General features: G+C 37.8%; 1 protein-coding gene across 11 annotated transcripts in view; it reads right to left on the bottom strand.

Moving 5' to 3' along the window:
- TASP1 (taspase 1) overlaps positions 1-20,313 on the bottom strand; it is a 310,143-nt gene that overhangs the window by 173,720 nt on the left and 116,110 nt on the right. For 7 of the 11 annotated variants that reach the window (XM_060611829.3, XM_060611838.3, XM_060611848.3 and 4 more), the window contains one exon: positions 18,646-18,724. In XM_060611829.3, the coding sequence (XP_060467812.3) occupies positions 18,646-18,724 (79 nt within the window). The remainder of the gene's footprint in view (positions 1-18,645; positions 18,725-20,313) is intronic. The other 4 variants (XR_009603954.3, XR_009603956.3, XM_060611895.3 and 1 more) reach the window with 1 other exon arrangement.

The following is a 20,313-nucleotide window of genomic DNA, read 5'->3' as shown; positions in this document are numbered from 1 at the left end:
GCAGTATTCTACAAATGTTAAGATAAATGCAGAAGAGTTATAGAGCAAGTTTTTGGACAAATACTAGAGAAATACAGTATTTGGTGAAAGAGGCAAGTTACAGAGAACTGTATATCATATGATACTATGTTTCTAGAGCTCAATGAGAACCATAAAACAGTAATATGTTGTTTAGGATGTATACATATTAAACTTTGTTTTAAGGCAAGAGAATGATACAAAATTCAGGATAGTGAATCAGAGATAATTACTCTGGAGGAGACGCAGGGGTTTGGGAAGGGATAGGAGTAGATATTACTAATACTAATATTCATGTTAAGTTAATGATAAAAATGCAAGGGATTTTATTTTATTTTTATGTTTCATAACTTACATCTATGATGCATTCTTTTATAATATATATATATATATTAAATGACACAAATTAAAAATACTTAGTTCTTAATAAGAAAAAAGGATATAATAAGTCAATATCTACCAAAATCCTTAAAAATGTCCATTCCTTTTGAGTCATAAAGTATATTTTCAGGTACTTGTGGTAAGGAAATAGACAAGTATACAAATGTAATGTACAAGAAAATCACTGCTATTTGAACAGCAAAAAGCAAAACAAAACAAAACAAAAACAAAAAATAAAAAACAAAAAACAAAAACAAAAACCAGGAAACAACTCAATGGTCGTTCTAAAAAACTGAAACAACCATAGAATAGAATTTTATGCAGCTATTTTAAACTAATAAAATTACTATTTAAATCACTAACTTAGGAGTTATTAAATTCCTAAACTTTATGAGTTAGAACAGGGGTACTTAAGCTGAGCAATCCAAGACTACGAATCCCATAAAATTCTACTAGGATTGTGTATACATTTATGCAGGTAACAATGTTTATGTGCTTGTTTCCAGGGACAGAATTCAAGAAAATATAGTTACTATGGTAGCTAATCTCCAAAGATGGTCCCCAATGAAAAAAGCTGCCCAGTATTCATCTCCTCCTACACTGAATCTGGATTAGCCCTTTCATAAGCAGAATGCTAGTCCTAGACCTAAGCCCTAAGGAGGCTTGACAGTTTTTACTTTTGCACTTTGAGGGTCCTGAGCTACCATGTAAGAAATCCAGCTATCTTGCTGGAGAAGCCATATTAAAGAGGAATAAGCTCTGATACTATGTGGGAAGAAAAGCAAGTCCAAAGCATCCCAGCAGACCAGTTGAGCCCAACCTTATGGTTGCCCCCACCAAGGCACCATCCATGTGATAAAACTATCATGAACATCTAGTTAAGCCACCATCTGAATGCAGCCACATGAGAATACCCAAGCATAACCGACAAAAGAACTGTCTACTTGAGACCCAGCCAACACACATAATCATAAGAAATAAGAAAAGGTTGTTCTTCTAAACCACAGAGATTGGGGGTGGTTTGTTAAACAGCAATAGATAACCAAATAGTTACAGATGGCTGCTTTAGACTAACTTCACTTAATTAAGCATCTAATGTGTTGCATTATAATAGCTAAAACAAAAATCAGAAGCTATCCATCAGAGGATATAACACCATTCCTCAGTTATATAATGCCATTTATATAACAGTTTCATTGAACAAAAACAACTTTAGTCACTTCGATTTCATGTACTTTATTTACATAGGCCCTTTTATTACACATAAATGAAATACAGATCAAGCATCTAACTTTGCCCTTATATTAAGAGATGAAAAGGAGTGAGACCCTCAAATGACCCTTCATTTTAAATATTACAGTGGTTACTTATGTAAATTGCTTTCATTTTAAATATTATAGTGGTTACTTATGTAAATCACCCTCTAGACTTAAAAAAAAAAAAAGTAGAATGAGGTTAAGAGAACACGTGTTTAAAAGGTATTTTATAATGCTAATAAAATTGCATTGTATTATGTCATATTAAGACAATTACAATGCTTACCAACTAGAAATACTTTCCCTTTATTAATTTACACAATAATCTTGCAAATGATACTTGAGAGGAAAACAAATTCAAACAGAACCAGGAATTCTGCCCCAGAACCAAGAAGCAAAGCAGAACATAAACAATATGAAAAAGGCCAGATCCCATTTCATCTATTCAATTTGAGTGAAATGAAGATATAAACAAACTTTGTGGTGGCACGTTTTTTTTTTAATCTACTGCATTTGATTTTTCAAAACAAAAACATCCATTTTCCACAGCCAGCTCTGTGTTAGCCAAAAATAATGGCAAAAGGCATGGCTTTGGTAAGGACAAACTTAAATGACAACTATATATTTTTTAACTCTTTAAATATGCAACCTATAACATTTTAAGTACAATAATCGCTGATTAAATTTCAATTTAGCCCCTCTTCTTTTTCATATTTCTCTGCTATCATTGAGTGAAGATTCCTTAGATTCTTTAGGCACTCAAGCACTGTTTGACCTTTCTGAACCTCAGATTTCTCATTTGAAAATGAGAATCATTATGTAAAAAGTACTTAGCATAGTACCTGCCCACAGCAAATGCTCAACAAATGATAGCTGTAGTTATCATCCTTATTACTGATCACAAAATGATGGTAAGTGCCAAGTTTAGTAGGATGGTTATCTGCATACCTATTTCCTTCTTTCCTAACAGAATCCTAATTTTGTTCTGCTTTCTACTCCCCCCAGCCCAAAGTCACATATGTGATCCACAGGCATATCATGTGTCCATGATAGGCTTATGGATAATTCCCTTTTGTCAGTGATTAGCTCAGGAATGGACATGTGACCCAACATTAGCCAACCACCAAAATGTGAGAAGAGGTCTGCTGAGAAGCTTCTGATGAAGTATTCCTCAATCCTAGAAAAGAGTTACCCAAAAAATGATTTTTTTCCCTTTCTCTGGAGATTTTTGTGTGATGAGTTTTTCTGGCAATGCAGCAGCCTTTCTGCCATCAGCCTACGGAAGAGGCCAACAATGATGATGACAGAAGAGAACTAGGTCCTTGATATCATCAGTGGAGTCCCTAAACCAACCAACCCTGGGGTCCACCTATTTCAGGACTTCCTCTTATGTAACATCATACCATTCCTTACTATTAAAGCCAGTTCAGGTTGTGAGTTTTGTAACCTGCAGGCCAAAGCATTCTAATCACTACAGTAATGGAAAGGTATTAAAAACTGTAATAGATTTTATCACAACTAAACTAAAGTGAAACAACCCTTCTCTTCAAAAGAACAGAGCCTCTACCATGAATATGTAAAAAGCTCTTCAATAAGCAGGGGCACTAATTCTGGTTTACCAATGTGGCAACACATGTACATGTAGCTGAAAAGCTACAAAGTAAGTCATTGTGCCAATCAGACTGTATGACAGTGCTTCAAAATGGGCAAAGTGCCAATCAGACCGTATGGCAATCAAAATAGGCAAAAACAGTGCTTCAATTCAACAGAGATTTATTTATTTTTTAACTATTATCTTTGAGCCACCAGCTTCTTCCACAAGGAGCTCCCAGGCTTTGTAATGAGGAACAATCATGTAAGTCATATAAATGCTAACTCTTGACCCCACTGACCATGGAGGGAGTAAATCTGCAGGACTGAGTGAGAAGGAGGGGAAGAGGGAAAGAGCAGGGTTGCAGAAAAGAGAAGAAAGACATTTGAGCTCAAACCTGAAAGATCAACCAGACTTCACCATATGGATAAGAAGGGAAGGGATTCTACGCAGGAGCCAAGAGAAACATGCACTCCTTCCTCAAGAAACTGTGTGCCAAGTTGTTTATGTTGCAATGATAGCAATAAAGAAATGAATAAAGGACAACAGCTAGGACTTCACAGTAAGAGTTTATTGTGTAGATCATCATAAAAACTTACCTGTGCAATTCGCATAGTGAGTTGCTAAGAACTACCCATGAACTTGAAGACATGGGCAGGGTTTAATATGCAAAAGTTGTTCTGAGGAAAGCACAGGGCTGTACACAAACCCAAGTCTGTACCGAGATACAAATAATTCTGATGTGAAAAGCTACAAAGAAAGAATTGCTGCTGAGATGTGAAGGAAAGTCAAAGCAGGTAAGACAAATGAGATAAATGAAGATCTATACAAGAAAGTATGAAAAATATATCAGTCAAAAATATTATATTTCTATATTCCACTAAATTTACTTTGGCATAAGTATGAAAGCTTAACAGGTAAAGCAGAGGCAAGTCTAAACTTTTTTTTTAATGTTTATTTTTGAGAGATGGAACATGAGTGGGGGAGGGGCAGAGACAGTGGGAGACACAGAATCCAAAGAAGGCTCCAGGCTCTGAGCTGTCAGCACAGAGCCCTACACGGGGATCAAACTCTGAGACCATGACCTGAGCTGAAGTCGGATGACTGACCAACTGAGCCACCCTGGAGCCTCTTTTCGTTTCTTTTCTTCTTTTTTTTTAAATCTAAACTTTTAAGGATAAAGAACTCAGATGCAACAAATGCTCAGTAAATCTTCCATGTGTATTATCTATCCTCTGACATGAATTTTATAACCTATACTGGCTACATAGGGCAGATACTCTCATATTTCTGAGAATACACCACCACATCATCATAGCAGAATCCAAGCAGGAGATTATTATTCCATCATCAACATTAGTAAATAATCACTAATATGACAGATTACAACACATAATTTATAAAGAACTAGGAAAACATTGTCAGGTAGGGCTAGAATAGAGAGAAAAAGAGGGAATAAACAGAACTCCTCAGCATTTCAAAACACCCTCACAATACTGACTTCCAACCAACAGGAGATACAATGCCACAAAGTAATCATCTTAATGATAATTAACATATCTGTATGTTTCTCTTCCATAAAGAAAGATGTCCTCATCTTGGCACAGGTGGACATACCCTTCCAACATGCCCCCTCCGTAACGATTCAAGCCCAAGTCTGATTCCCAAACCCATGATATCCTGCACCCCAAACTGCCTCCAGCATGCACCTGATCTTACATTCAATGTGGGTATATGTAGACCTACAATACCACTGTAGAAATTTAATGAAGTCGCTAATTCTTCAATATCTAACTCAGATTTTTAAAAATGTCTATCCATGCTTTCAACTAGCCAAAAGACAAATACAACACACAAATAAATATACTTTTTCATGATATGAACAAAACATTCTGAAAAAAAAAATGTAAGGTATCCTTTGGTTGAGACATGTTATACTGTGGGCTTGATCACGCTGTGATTCACTAACGAGAAACACGACATGTATTCAGTAACAGGTTAAAAAAAAATGTAAGCTATTTCAACATTTTACATTATCTCCACTTTTTCTCCATGATTCACCAATAAATCTTTTTGCCCAAATTAATCAGTCACCATGGACAGAACTAGTTAAAATAATACACATTTGATTCAGCATTATCTCTTCCTGACCCCTCTTAGAGTCAGCACCTTTTAGAGTCAGCAGTTGTTTTACCCACTTCTGTTTTCAACAAGAACCTTGGCTAGGGCAAGGAGCATCCCAGAAGAGTCTGAAAACATAAATATCATTTCTGCCAGCACAATAATCCTGTCTCAGTGCTCCCTTAACAATGCTGGCCCATAAGTTAACTTGTTACACTGTTAATGCTCTCAGGGATACCTATGGTCTAGGATATACACTAGATCTCTTTAGCTTTTGATCCACCAAAACCCACTGTGGGAAGAGACTGAGAAATTGTATGGGATAAGTGTTAGAGGCAAGGCCCAGCTGGGGGACAGCACGACACTGCCTACTGAAATGTTGTCTTACTACTTAAAGTATATCTACAGACTAGCAGTCTTGGCATCTTGTGAAACATGCAGAATCCCAGGCCCACTGGATCATAATATGCATTTTAACAGGTTATTCATACATGCTAAAGTGTGAAAAGAGTAGGTGTTTTTTAAAAAATAGCCTGAGAAACTGTTTTTGAAGACTTACCATTAAGATTATTATCCTAAACAACTCTCAGAAATAGGAAGCCTAAACCAAGGTTTGTGTCTAAAGAACTATGTACCTTATGCTGAAAATGGCCAGGGAAACTTTAAAAGAACCAAAGACCCATACCTCAGGCATCTGAGAGCTAAAGCCCAAATTCCCTGGGCATCATTTTTTTCCTAACAGCTTGCCAACATCAGATATACTATGTACCTTCAGAAAGTGATGAGTTATACCATGTACAACTTTCATAGCAACAAATTATCAATTTACAAAACTCAAAGTCAACATATTGTGCCTTACAGTCGTTTAAGCTGGCAAGACTTTAAAGTACACACAAATCTGAAGTCATGCGTTGGAAATATTTGATTTATGTTAAACAGCGCTCTGGAATTTAAACATTCATATGCTCAACCAAACCCTATTCCTGGCCAATCGGCTCACTGATCAGCTTACATATATCGTTCCAATATATACTGCCCAGCTACATTTAATATTTAAAAATTTTAAAGACCTTTTTGTATTTTTAAAATAAATCTTATTTCAAGTAAATTTCCTGAGCTAAAAAAGAACCACCACCACCACAACAAAATAATACCAAAAATGGCTCTGTGCTATAAAAGGCACTGCTTGTATTGAGTGAACTCTGCCTCTAACAAGAACCTTCTACAGAGGGAGCTAAGATGGCAAAGCCACGAAGGCCTTCAGTCCAGTAAGGAGCACGAAGCAGCGTGTCAGAAAGAAATTGTTTTTCTGCTCCTTTTGATGGGTTATGCTTTCAAGTCAGGAAATTAGAAACAGGTGTGCCAGAGGGCACACACATCCTCGCTCCACACTGAAAAACACGCGTTTTCAATTTTCAAACATGAAAGGGACTCCTGTTGAATGAAAGAAGAAATGAAAATCCAGCTCTGCTTCGGCGAACCATATGAAGGGAGTTTAGAAAGTCTTTGACAAGTTGCTCGACTTACTCCCTTCTCCAACTGACAGCAGGTAGTAGTCGACAATAGGAAGGAAAAGGCATTCTTTCAAGTGAGAACAATCAAAGGGAGAATTACATTAAGGATCACAGCATTGGCATTTTAACCCATCACTTGATCTTATGCTTCTGTTTCTACCATTTCTTCACCTTCTGTTTTAAAATTAGAAGTCTGTTCTTTCAAAAACAACAACAAAGCAATACAACATAAGTATCTGGCAAAAAAATAAATCTGAGAAAGTACAAACATCAAAAAGAACATCTTGGGGCTCACTTGTTCCCCTATAACCCAACTCTATAATCTTTTCCAAAGAAAGATCTACTATTCTTCACACTAGGGTGCTAGAAACATTTTAGTGAGTTTATGAGGGTGATAGATAGTGCTAAACTTAAAGTCACTGTTTTTGGTGAGATTTGAGGGGAAGGGGGTGTGGCAGGAAGAAAGATGTACTAAGGGCAGCAGCAACAGCCAACTCATCAGGTGCCCTGAGGGCCTGCAAGTGACCCTCTGGGAGGCACTTAATGCACATTCCTCAGGTGAATGGATGCAGCAGAACCAGAGCCAGGGCTAGCAAGCCCTTGGTATAGCCTATATTTCAACATATTTCTTTTTTTCTTTTTTTTTATGTCTATTTATTTTTGAGAAAGAGAGAAAGAGAGAGAGAGAACATGAGCAAGGGGGAAGGGGCAGAGAGAGAAGGAAACACAGAATCTGAAGCAGGCTCCAGGTTCTAAGCTGTCAGCACAGAGCCCAACATGGGGCTCGAACTCATGAACTGCAAGATGATGACCTGAGCTGAAGTTGGACGCTAAACCAACCAAGCCACCCGGGCGCCCCTCAACATATTTCTATACTGGTAATAGGAAACTTCCCTATATGATCAAGTAAGGCCAGAGATTTCATGCCCTTTTAAATGTCTTTACTTCTCTTTTACCATACCCAGACCTGAGCACAGGATAAAGCCTCTAAAACAGGTTGTTTTATAGCATGAGAGCAATTACAAGTCATCTGACATAAGAGCAAAATACCTGAACTCACATATACATGAAAAGACATCCTTCATATCCCTTAAAATTATGTTTTGAAGAATATTTAATGACACATCATTAATTATACAATATAAAGCATAACACAAACTGAAAAATCTCCCAAAAATATTAATACAGACTACCACAGGATGGCAAAATTATCAGTTTCGTTTTCCAAGCTCTTTTCAATGAGTATGTGTTATTTCACAATTAGGAAAAAAAAAATCCACTCATTTAAAACTTCTAAGATGCATGATAACCAAAGCTGTCATACTGAACTGGTTTCCTAGAAAATGACCTACAATAATTCAGAATTGTACTTAACTTTGAACCATCAGTGACTTTACTTATGTAAAAAGCAGGAAATAATATATTAATAGTTCATCAGATATGAAGTGACATAATTAAAATAAGCAACAGTGTCAGAATAGAATTCCCATCCCAGATAATTACCTTAGTTCTTAGAAATGTACTGGTAGTTTAAATACTCTGTTATCTGTAAATGAACAATATTTCTTCCCCACCCCCACTAACCAAACAGTCCAAAGAGTCAAGTGCTTTTAAGATGATGGTGTTTATGAATGTTAGGGTTTTATCTATGCTCACATCTAGAAGTCATAATTCACAGAAAGATTTCTCATGGCATGACTCTCAACCCAATGTATTATATACCAAATTATTTCAGCTTAAGTAGTTGCTCAGTACCCTGAGCCCCCCAAGAATCCTGTTGACTGTAAGAAGATGATGCAACAGGACTAGGATAGCCTGAAAAGGCAGATAAAAGAACCAGAGTAGGCTGAAGGAGTCTGGAATCCAACTCAGTAGAACTCACAGCAATGTATTTAACTTGTTGACCAGTTTTGCCTCTCATTGTCTGAATCATTGCTAATCATTCCTGAACAATCTCAGAGATAAAAGATCTATCTCTCTATCTTCCAAAAGTATGAGCATCTCCCTACTCAAAAAGATCCCCACTTCATACAAAAGAATATTTAAATACTAAGTCAAAGCCATCTAGAGATCCTACATTAAGCTCTATACACCTTGCACTCACCCCTCTATTTAGGCATCCTCCATTCTCACCAGAATAACCACTCTCAATACTTCCCTTAACATTCCTCTCAGCCTTGAATCATCTGGGCTTGACCTAGCTTACTATACCTGTTATGGATTTAATTTCTGTGTCCCCTCACAAATTCATATGTTGAAGCCCTTATCTCTTATGTGATAGTATTTGGGGAGAGGTAATTAAGGTTATATGAAGTCATAAGGATGGGACACTCATGATAGGAATAGTGTCCTTATAAAAAGAGGAAGAGAGGGGCGCTTGGGTGGCTCAGTCAGTGGGTGTCTGACTTCAGGTCAGGTCATGATCTCATGGTCCGTGAGTTTGAGCCCCATGTCAGCTCTGTGCTGACAGCACAGAGTCTGCAGCCTGTTGCAGATTCTGTGTCTCCCTCTCTCTGTCCCTTCCCTACTCACGCTCTGTCTCTGTCTCTCTCAAAAATATATAAACATTAAAAAAAATTTTTTAGATAAAAAATAAATACAAAGAGGAAGAGAAACCAGAGCTAGCTTGCAAGCTCCAGCAAGAAGAAAGATGAAAGATATACTGTGACAAAAAAGCCAAAACATGGGAGGAGAATAAGGAATGTTGGCTGAGAAGATTTGTATGTTTAAATAGGGTGGTCAGAGAAGATCTCAGTAAGAAGGTGAACCATGTGAATAAAGAGTTAATGAAGTAGGAGGCAGCAGCTTAAGCTACTGAGGGTAGAGAGCTAACAGGAAAGGAAACAACTGAGGCAAAGTTCTGAAGGTAAGAGTGTGCCTGGCATGTTTAAAATACAGTAAGCAGCCAATGTAGCTGGAACTGAATAAGTAAGGGAAGAAAAGCAAGAGCTGAAGTCTGAGAAGAAAGTGGGAACACTGTATACAAGGCCTCAGAGGTCCTTCATAAGGACCTCAGCTTTTCCTCTGAGTCAGATGGGAAGTGACTCGACAGTTCAAAGAAGAGGTATGGCATGATTTGATAGGTTAGAACCCCAACTCTTATGTTAAGAACTGAATAAAAGGGCAAAAGAGCAAAAACAAGTACCAGCTAGGGGGTTACTGAAAGAATCCAGATTGGATGTGATAGCACACTGAATCTGTTGGTAGCAGTGGAGGTGCTAAGAATCGTCAGGCTATAAATATACTTAGAATAGTCAGAGTTTGTTGTTGGCTTGGATGTGGGTGAGGAAGGGAAGGGGAGGGAAGTAGAGGGGGGGAAGGGAAACCAAACCAAACCAAGCAAAAGGGGATCAAGCATGAATCCAACATTTTGACCCGAGCCACTAGGAGGCTGGAGTTGCCATTTGCTGTGTGGGAAGACTGCAAGAGAAGCAGGTGGCAGGCGGCAAAGGGGATACAATATCAAGAGCTCATATTTGGACATGCTAAATTTGAGATGCCTATCAGATATATGACTGGAGACTGAACAAGCAGTTGAATATACAACGGTGTCCTGGGAGAAGCCCAGGTTGGAGATAAAAATGGGGGAGTCATCAGCATACATATGGATGGTACTTAGCCATTAGACTGATAAGAACACCAAAGGAGTGGGTATACAAAGAGAGAAGTTCAAGGACTAGGTCTCAGGGTACTCCAAAACTGAGAAGTCAGGGAGATGAGAAACATTAACAAAGGAGACTGGGAAGGAAAACCAAGAAGCGGTAACATAATTCTCAGCCCTTGAGGAAGAGGGCTGGCTCAGAATCGCTGGCTCATAGGGGTGCCCTCATGGCCCAGTCAGTTAGGCATCTACCTCTGGATTTCAGCTCAGGTCATGGTGAGTTCTATAGCCCCATGTTGAGCCCCGCATTGGGCTCTGCGCTGACAGCCCAGAGCCTACTTGGGATTCTCATTCTTCTCTCTCTCTTCCTACCAACCCCCTGCCTTACCCTTTTGGCTCAGGTTTGTGAGTTTGAGCCCCATGGGTCAAGCCCCACATGGGGCTTTGCACTGACAGCGCAGAGCCTGCTGGCATTCTTTCTCTCTCTCTGCCCCTCCTCTGCTCATGCTTTCTATCAGAATAAATATATAAACTTTAAAAAAAAAAATCACTGCCTCAGAAATACTTAAGCAAAAGCCTGGTCTCAATTTTTTGCATTTTTTATCACACCAACCTTTGAACTTATTCCTGGCAAGCAATGGCCACATCCTCACCACGTTCAGGGGTCTAGAACTTCCCAGAGCCAAAATCTAGAAAATCAAAGAATCTACAAAATCAGAAATCACTGGGCCACATACCAGAAACCAAGTAGCAGATCTTTCTTCAGGCCAAAACACTTTAAAAAAGAGGGACTGAAGCTTGTGTTTCCTGAACTCCAGTCAACTGCCATATAACTGCTGGATTCACTGTTTCTCTTTAAGAAAAAAACATACTATACAGACAAGTAACGGCATACCAGTGTTAAGGTCAATCAGAGCATAAACTTAATCTCCTTCTTTTTTCCTCCTTCTGATCTTCTAATCCTCAATCTGCTCTTCCTTTCCATAGCCAGAGAAAGATCACAGATATATCTTACATTATGCATCTATGTGTTACTAAAAAATTATGTGTGATTCTGACTTTGGCAAATTAAATAAAATTTTAAAGTACTATATAAAGAAATTACATGGTGAATAATCTTTTTGAAATGAGAAGCATCCTTCTAGAAGAGTGAGGAATCACATATACATTTCTTTCATTTAATGAAATGTATTTGACATATGACATTGTATAAATTTAAGGTGTACAACATGTTAATGATACATTTATACACTGTAATATGATTGCCACTACAGCAATAATTAGCACCTCTATCCCATTACAGAATTATCATTTCATTTTAGTGACTGAAATAATTAAGTTCCAGTCTCTCAGCAACTTAGATGATTATAATAATCATCATCTGTCTTAATTTTAATTTGTCTAGTAAGCACTTATTAAGTGCAAGGCCCTATGCCAGGCACTCAGGAAAAACAAATATACCCACAGGTAACCCCTTTTCTCAAGAGCTTATGTCACTGCTTAAGAAAGACTAAAATAAATTGTTATTTTCACCAAAAAAATTAAGAAGCTGAGAATAAAAAAATCTTTTATTGTAGTTTATTAATTGTAGTTTATTAATTCTAAATTATTGTTTTTTCACAGTTAAAATTTTCTAAAATCAGGAGATTCATTTTAATTGATGACATCCTCCTGTGCCTCCTCTCTAGGCTGCAGCTGTGACATAGCACTGCCTCTAGCGGTAAGTAAGCTGTTCCAATTGTTGACCCTTCAGTTGAGTTATGTGCCACGTTGAAACTACATGTTTTGAGTTTACCTGTCATTTACCATGGGTTCAAAAGGAGTATAGTATGATACAGAATTGAAACAAAAAGTAATTAAAAACATAGGAAGGCATGGAAACAGCAATGGCACATGAAATTACTATCAGTGCAACAAATATTTCTTGTTGGAGGAATGCCCCCAAGTTGTGTATTTTCTTGTAAAGCAACAACCATGTGTTAAGTGATGAGAAAGAAGAGTGTCATTCGATGATTGGCAGTCTCCTCCCCCCACCCTCCAACACCCACCCCTACTTAATATATGTATCTTATATTGTGTATTTTACTCGTGGATATGACATCAAACATATAAGCAACAAAAGCAAAAATCGGTAAGTGGGACCACATCAAACTAAAAAACTTCTGTACAGGAGCAATTCTTATCAAAATAATGCCAGCATTCTTCACAGAGCTAGAACAAACAATCCTAAAATTTTTATGGAACCAGAAAAGACTCCAAACAGCCAAAGCAATCTTGAAAAAGAAAACCAAAGCTGGAGGCATCACAATCCCAGACTTCAAGCTATACTACAAAGCTGTAATCATCAAGACAGAATGGTACTGGCACAAGAACAGACACTCAGATCAATGGAACAGAATAGAGAACCCAGAAATGGACCCACAAATGTATGGCCAACTAATCTTTGACAAAGCAGGAAAGAATATCCAATGGAATAAAGACAGTCTCTTCAGCAAATGGTGCTGCGAAAACTGGACAGCGACATGCAGAAAAATGAACCTGGACCACTTTCTTACACCATGCAGAAATATGAACCTGGACCACTTTCATACAAAAATAAACCCAAAATGGATGAAAGACCTAATGTAAGACAGGAAGCCATCAAAACCCTAGAAGACAAAGCAGGCAAAAAAAACCTCTTTGACCTTGGCCGCAGCAACGTCCTACTCAACAGGTCTCAGGAGGCAAGTGAAACAAAAGCAAAAATGAACTATTGGGACTGCATCAAAATAAAAACCTTCTGCACAGAGAAGGAAACAATCAGCAAAACTAAAAGGCCACCGACATAATGGGAGAAGATATTTGCAAATGACATATCAGATAAATGGTTAGTATCCAAAATCTATAAAGAACTTATCAAACCCAACACCCAAAAAAACCAAATAATCCAGTGAACAAATGGGCAAAAGACATGAATAGACACTTCTCCAAAGAAGACATCCAGATGGCCAACTGACACATGAAAAATGCTCAACGTCACTCATCATCAGAGAAATACAAATCAAAACTACAATGAGATACCACCTCATCCCTGTCAGAATGGCTAACATTAACAACTCAGGCAACAACAGATGTTGGCGAGGATGCAGAGAAAGAGGATCTCTTTTGCACTGCTGGTGGGAATGCAAGCTGGTGCAGCCACTCTGGAAAACAGTGTGGAGGTTCCTCAAAAAATTAAAAATAGAACAACCCTACGACCCAGCAATTACACTACTAGGTATTTATCCAAGGGATACAGGTGTGCTGTTTTGTAGGGGCATATGCACCCCAATGTTTATAGCAGCACTATTGACAATAGCCAAAGTATGGAAAGAGCCCAAATATCCATCAACAGATGAATGGATAAAGAAGATGTGGTATATATATATATACAGTGGAGTATTACTCGGCAATTAAAAAGAATGAAATCTTGCCATTTGCAACTACGTGGATGGAACTGGAGGGTATTATGCTAAGTGACATTAGTCAGAGAAAGACAAATATCATATGACTTCACTCATATAAGGAATTTAAGATACTAAACAGATGGATTTAAGGGAAGAGAAGCAAAAAGAATACAAAAACAGAGAGGAGGACAAAACATAAGAGACTTATAAATATAAAGAACAAACAGAGGGTTACCGGAGGGGTTGTGGGAGAGGGGATGGCTAAATGGGTAAGGGGCATCAAGGAATCTACTCCTGAAATCATTTGTTGCACTATATGCTAACTAACTTGGATGTAAATTAAACAACAAACAAACAAACAAACAAAAACAACTTCTGTACAAGAAAAGAAATAATCAACAAAATGGAAAAGCAACCTATGGACTGGGAGAAAATATTTACAAACCATATACCTGATAAGGGGTATAAAATTATGGAAAGAGCCTAAATGTCCATCAACTGATGAATAAAGAAGATGTGGTTTATATATACAATAGAATACTACTTGGCAATGAGGAAGAATGAAAGCCTGCCATTTGCAACAATGTGGATGGAATTGGAGGGTATTATGCTAAGTGAAATAAGTCAGTCAGAGAATGACAGATATCATATATTTTCACTCAAATGTGGAACTTGAGAAACTTAACAGAAGACCATTGGGGAAGGGAAGGGGACAAAATAGTTTCAAGCAGAGAGGGAGGCAAACCATAAGAGATTCTTAAATACAAAGATGAAACTGAGGGTTGATGGGGGGAGGCGGGAGAGACGGGGAAATGGGTAATGAGCATTGAGGAGGGCACTTGTTGGGATGAGCAGTGGGTATTCTATGTAGGCAATGAATCATGGGAATCTACTCCAAAACCAAGAGCACACTGTATACACTGTATGTTAACCAACTTGACAATAAATTATATTTATAAATAAATAATAAATAAATTAAATTAATTAAATTAAATTAAATGATAAGGGGTTAATATCCAAAAGACACGAAGAACTCCTACAACTCAATAGCAAAACACAAATAGCAAGATTAATGCATCAGCAAAGGACTTAAATAGATATTTCTCCAAAGACACACAATTGGCCAACAGGTACATAAAAAGGTGTTCAACCTCACTAATCATCAGGGAATTGCCAATCAAATCATAATGAGACATCACCTCATACCCGTTAGAATGGCTAGCATCAAAAGGACAAGAGATAAATAAAGTTGGTGAAGATGTAGAGATATTCAAACCATTGTACACTGTAGGTGGGAATGTAAAATGGTGCACCTGCTATGGAAAACAGAATGGGGGTTCCTCAAAAAATTAAAAATAGGAGTATTATATGATCCAACAACTCCACTTCTGGGTATTTACCCAAAAGAATTGAAATCAGGATCGTGAAGAGATTTCAGCACCTCCATGTTCACTGCATCATTATTCATAATAGCTGAGATGTGGATACAACCTAAATGTCTACCAATAGATAAATGGGTAAAGAAAATGTGGCATATATGTATAACAGCCTTAAAAAAGAAGGAAATCCTGCCATAGACAACATGGATAATCCTTGAAGACATTATGCAAAGTGAAATAAGCCAGTCACAGAAGAACAGATACCGCATGATTCCACTTATATGAGGAACCTAAAATAGTCAAACTCATAGAAGCAGAGAATAGAATGGTGATTGCCAGGCACTGGGGGGAGGGGGAAATGGGGAGTTGATAGTGAAAATTCATAAAGTTTCAGTAATGAAAGATGAATAAGTTCAAGGGTCTGCTGTACAATATTGTGCCTAAAGTTAAAAATAGTGTATTATACATTAAAAATGTTGTTAAGATGGGGCATTATACATTAAAAATGTTGTTAAGATGGGGCACCTGGGTGGTTCAGTCGGTTGGGGGTCCAACTTCATCTCAGATCATAATCTCACGGTTTATGGGTTCAAGACCCATGTCCAGCTCTGTGCTAGCAGCTCAGAGACTGGAACCTCCTTCAGATTCTGGGTCTCCTTCTCTCTCTGCCCTCCCCTGCTCATGCTCTGTCTCTCTCTCTCAAAAATAAAATAAACATTTAAAAATGTTGTTAATAAAATAGATTTCATGGTAAGTGTTCTTATCACAATAAAAAAAATACGAATCAACCAATGTTTTTTTAAGATAATGGTGTACCTTATAAAAGGTGTGACTTCAATTCAATGAAACACAGTTAAGTATTGAATCACTTCTCTGAGCCAAGAAGTATGTTATGTGCCTTACATACGTCTACTTATTTAATATTAAGGTAGATATTCCTACTTTACAAATAACCTCATGCCAGGGTCACAGGCAGTAAGTGAAACAGACTGAACAAGAACGCAGGTATCTACCCTGCTCCCTTCCTAACTAGACAAATTTCCATGATGCAGAACCTTAGAGTTTACACGGTCAGCTCCTGCCACACTACTCTCTCTTCCCCACTCCGCACTCATTCCTCCCTACCCAGTGATGAGAACAAGATGATGGATCATTATCCCTAAGGCTAATGATCAAATCACCTGTGTGGCCTTGGGAGAGCCCTACCCTGACTATAACTATCTTCCCTCTGCCTTTCAATTATTGCCTTACAAGAACTATAAACCTAAAATGTAGGCCAGGTCTCTAAATTTTCTGCAACAGCCTAAGGCACCAGTCTATTTTGGCCAAACAACCAGAATTCTGTGCACCGCCTTTCTTCTGACTTGGTCACCCAACTCTGCCATGTGTTTTTACTGTCAACCTTATAGCAACAACCCCAGGAGAAACAAGTGTGAAGAAATCACACAAAAGTCCCAGGAATGGCAGGAAGTGGAGACTTGCTCTATTTCCCTCAGGCTCTGAGGACTGATGATGATTAGTCCTTAAACTTCAGAATGATATAACATGACAAACTGGGCATCCAAGTTTAAAAGCTGCACTGGATGTCATGAACTAGAAAACCAAAAGTTATCTTTAGTCATATGAAACTATCTTCAATTGATGCAAGATCAACAAAGGAGAAAATATCTAAGGGGAAGGGGAAAAGACCTTAATTTTACAATTTTAGTTTTACCCACCCACTGCACTGTACTTAATAGAATCAAATCGATGAAATGTGTTTCTATTCCAACTTCCACATCACCAATTAAAAGGAGAGAGGAGGACAATCCCAAAGAGATTGAATTTCTTTTCCAAAACGACAGTCAGGCAGGCTTTCAGGATTTCAGCTTAGAGTACAATCCAGGTCTCCTAACATCTAGACAATTAGAGTAACATTTAAACAATGCCAAACCAACTCACTGAATAACCTAATGATCAAAAATAAAGTCCATACAACATATACTGAGTAATACTCCTTTGGGAAAATAAAAATGAAACGTATTATCTACTTCGGACTTCAGTTCGTTCAAATGCCACAATTTTCTATCAACACAGGGCCATACTTAATTATGTGAACAAGCTAATTTCTAAATATCATGCATAGAGATTTCCATGTGCCACCAACATTAAATTAAAAATTAACTCCTATTATATTATACTCATCTCCTCAAAAATGAAAGAATGAAAACCAATTTTTTGCCAATTATATTAGTATGATTAAGATTCAACATTAATTCATGTTTAGACTTCACCTGATAGATCAGTGACACAAAAAACACCAGGGCACCAAGAGAAAGCACAGAGCGAAATGAAGGAAAGTAAAGAGAGGCCCAAGACTGGAATTGTTAGAAATGGGAAGAGTCTGTGAAGTGAGCCAAGATGGAGCAGGGCAGAGGAACAGGACAAACCAAGAGAGTTCCAGGATCTATGCTATGACAGAAAGGAGAGAGCTGCTTGAAGCAGAGACCACAGAGTCAAGAGTAAGCAGGAAAACAGGACTAGACTGGATTGGGGGTTTGTTAGTATGGTGAAATAGAAACCAAAGTGGCAAGCAACTGTAGAAAGAAAGGAAGGAAAGGCAGCCTGATAAAGCCTGAGGATATTGAGGAGAAAAGCTTAGAACTGTAACTTGAGAGATAACACAGCAAAGGGGATGATTTTATTTTGTCAACCATGCATATCACCACACTGAGAGAAAAGGCTTCAAGTATACCTACATAAGTACATGAAAACCTGGATCTAGACAACAACCATTCTGCCCATTAACCAACCCCCAACACACACACACACACACACACACACACACACACACACACACACACACACACAATTTCTAAATGATAATGACTTCTAATATAGATACAAAAAGAGGACCTACATTTAATTAAAAGTATAGTTAGAGGAATAAATGTCATAAAACATACATTTTGAAATACATCTTATATTTTATGCCAACATTTTAATCAAGAGATTATCTTAGTTTTGAAATGCCTTATTACTTTTATATCTTCTGTGATCTAAATCTGGCACTATCATGAGTCACACTAGGGGGGAAAAAAACATTAAAACTATAATTGTTATAGTTAACTCCAGACGTGTAATGAAAATGTTAGGAAAACATTTATACTGTGATACGTACATTGTGAAACAATTTTTAAAACCTCCCAAATATCAAAGATCTTTCATGCATTAATGCACTTGTCTATGCAATGTCTCAGCACATGCTTTATGTTTACATAAAAATATTGCTTTACGTTTACATAAAAATATTGTTTTCAATCATTAAATGACCTAACAATGTTGAAGTTATGAAATATGGTCATGAAAGCAGCAAATACCTGAGGTACTCACAGCTGTGGAGTAGGGATTATGAGCTCCAGTGTTTTCAGCCCAGCAGCCACATCCATACAGAGCAGCCTGGGAAAAAAGAAAATAGATACATAGAGTATTTCAGAAATATTATATGTAATTACTAGCTTTCAACAGAAGACATAATCATACCCATCTAATAAAGCCTGGTTTAATAATGATGTATATCAAATGGGAAATAATACCAGAGACTGTGTAAGACCTACCTAAACAATGGTTCTAACACTATCTAAACTATATATTCCAACTATTGTATTAATCTAAAATTTTTCAGAAACAGTAAGAGAAAGTTCCTTAGACTCTCATCAGCAGTAGTTTTGTTCCTTCCTTGAAAAACCTTTCCCCTATTGCAGTTTGTCAGCGGAATTTCTCTTCTGGCCCCTTGAAATCACCCCCATGGTTTCCTTAAAATAGTGGTTCTGAAACTAGGTATATGTCAAATTGTTTGAGAAGCTTGGTGATAAGAACCATGGTTCCCAGATATTCTGATTCAGTGGTCTGGGGGTTGGCCAATGAATTGCCATTATTAATCAGGGCCCTGTGGTAGGGGGTGGGGCTGGGATGCAGGGGGTCCTCCTGGCATACCCTAAGAAACCCTATTTGGGAGGGTTTTTGCCATGCCTCCCTTAAAGTGGCACAATAGGAACTGCAAACAGTTATTACCAAAGGGCCCAGTATATGCTCACCACTGTGCTAGATTCTGCCAGATATAAAGAAAGGAGGCAAATAGGTCAATTCAAGCTAATCACTTTATGAGGTGGTAGAGCAGATTTATTTGGCCGAAACCACCCATAACACAAATTACTATGGTAAGAACATGACAATTATTCCTATTTTGTTTCTAATAATGCCACCCAGAATGCCTGGATTCACCTCTCCAATTCCACAATGACTTCTCTGCCTTTGGGAGGGGAATCAAAACTGGTAACTTTTCCAGTCCTTAGTTAGAAGTAGAATTAGAAATATCTTTTGATAGCCATCCCAGAGAAATAGAAGAAAGACTGCTCAAGAATGCTCACCACCACAAGTTTGGTAAGAATAGCAAACTGAAACCATAGATGTCCATCAGTAAAGAAATGGCTAACTGTTGGCACAGCAATGTGTGGGATTCATTGCAGAGGTTCAAAATAAAGAATTAAAAATTTTAAGAAGATGTTTAGGAACTAAAGAGAAAGAACCCCACACATATTGTCGGGCTGGGAGGAAGAGAAGGAAGAGGAGGAGGAGGAGGAGGAGGAGGAGGAGAAGTCAGCAACAAGCTACGATACACTGAGTATGCAGCATGACTTATCACTGATGGAGAAAAAAATATGTTCCCATAAAAGAGAAAAAAGTAACTGCTATTTCTAGGAGCTTACTTGTAAGGACTGGGGGAAGAAGCTAAGACTGGGAATGCTGACCAGACAGACTTTAGCTTTCTACAGTATTGTATCCTTTTTTATAAGGACTTTAGAATTCATTTGCTTCAATATTTTACCCAGAGCAGGAATTTGTGAACTATTCCTCAAAACTTTGAGATGCACACACACCTATTCCCCTAATCACCCTCCTTGAGAAATAATCCAAAGTCCAAGATAATTGGAGATGAAGTACCCCATGCCATCCCCAGATGTCATTGACAATAACCTTCTTAAAAG

This window comes from Panthera onca, chromosome A3, assembly GCF_046562875.1.
Source record: "Panthera onca isolate mPanOnc1 chromosome A3, mPanOnc1 haplotype 2, whole genome shotgun sequence".
NCBI classification, from domain to species: Eukaryota; Metazoa; Chordata; class Mammalia; order Carnivora; family Felidae; genus Panthera; species Panthera onca.
Note: the sequence above shows the minus strand (reverse complement) of the source record. Positions and strands in the feature narration are given on the sequence as shown.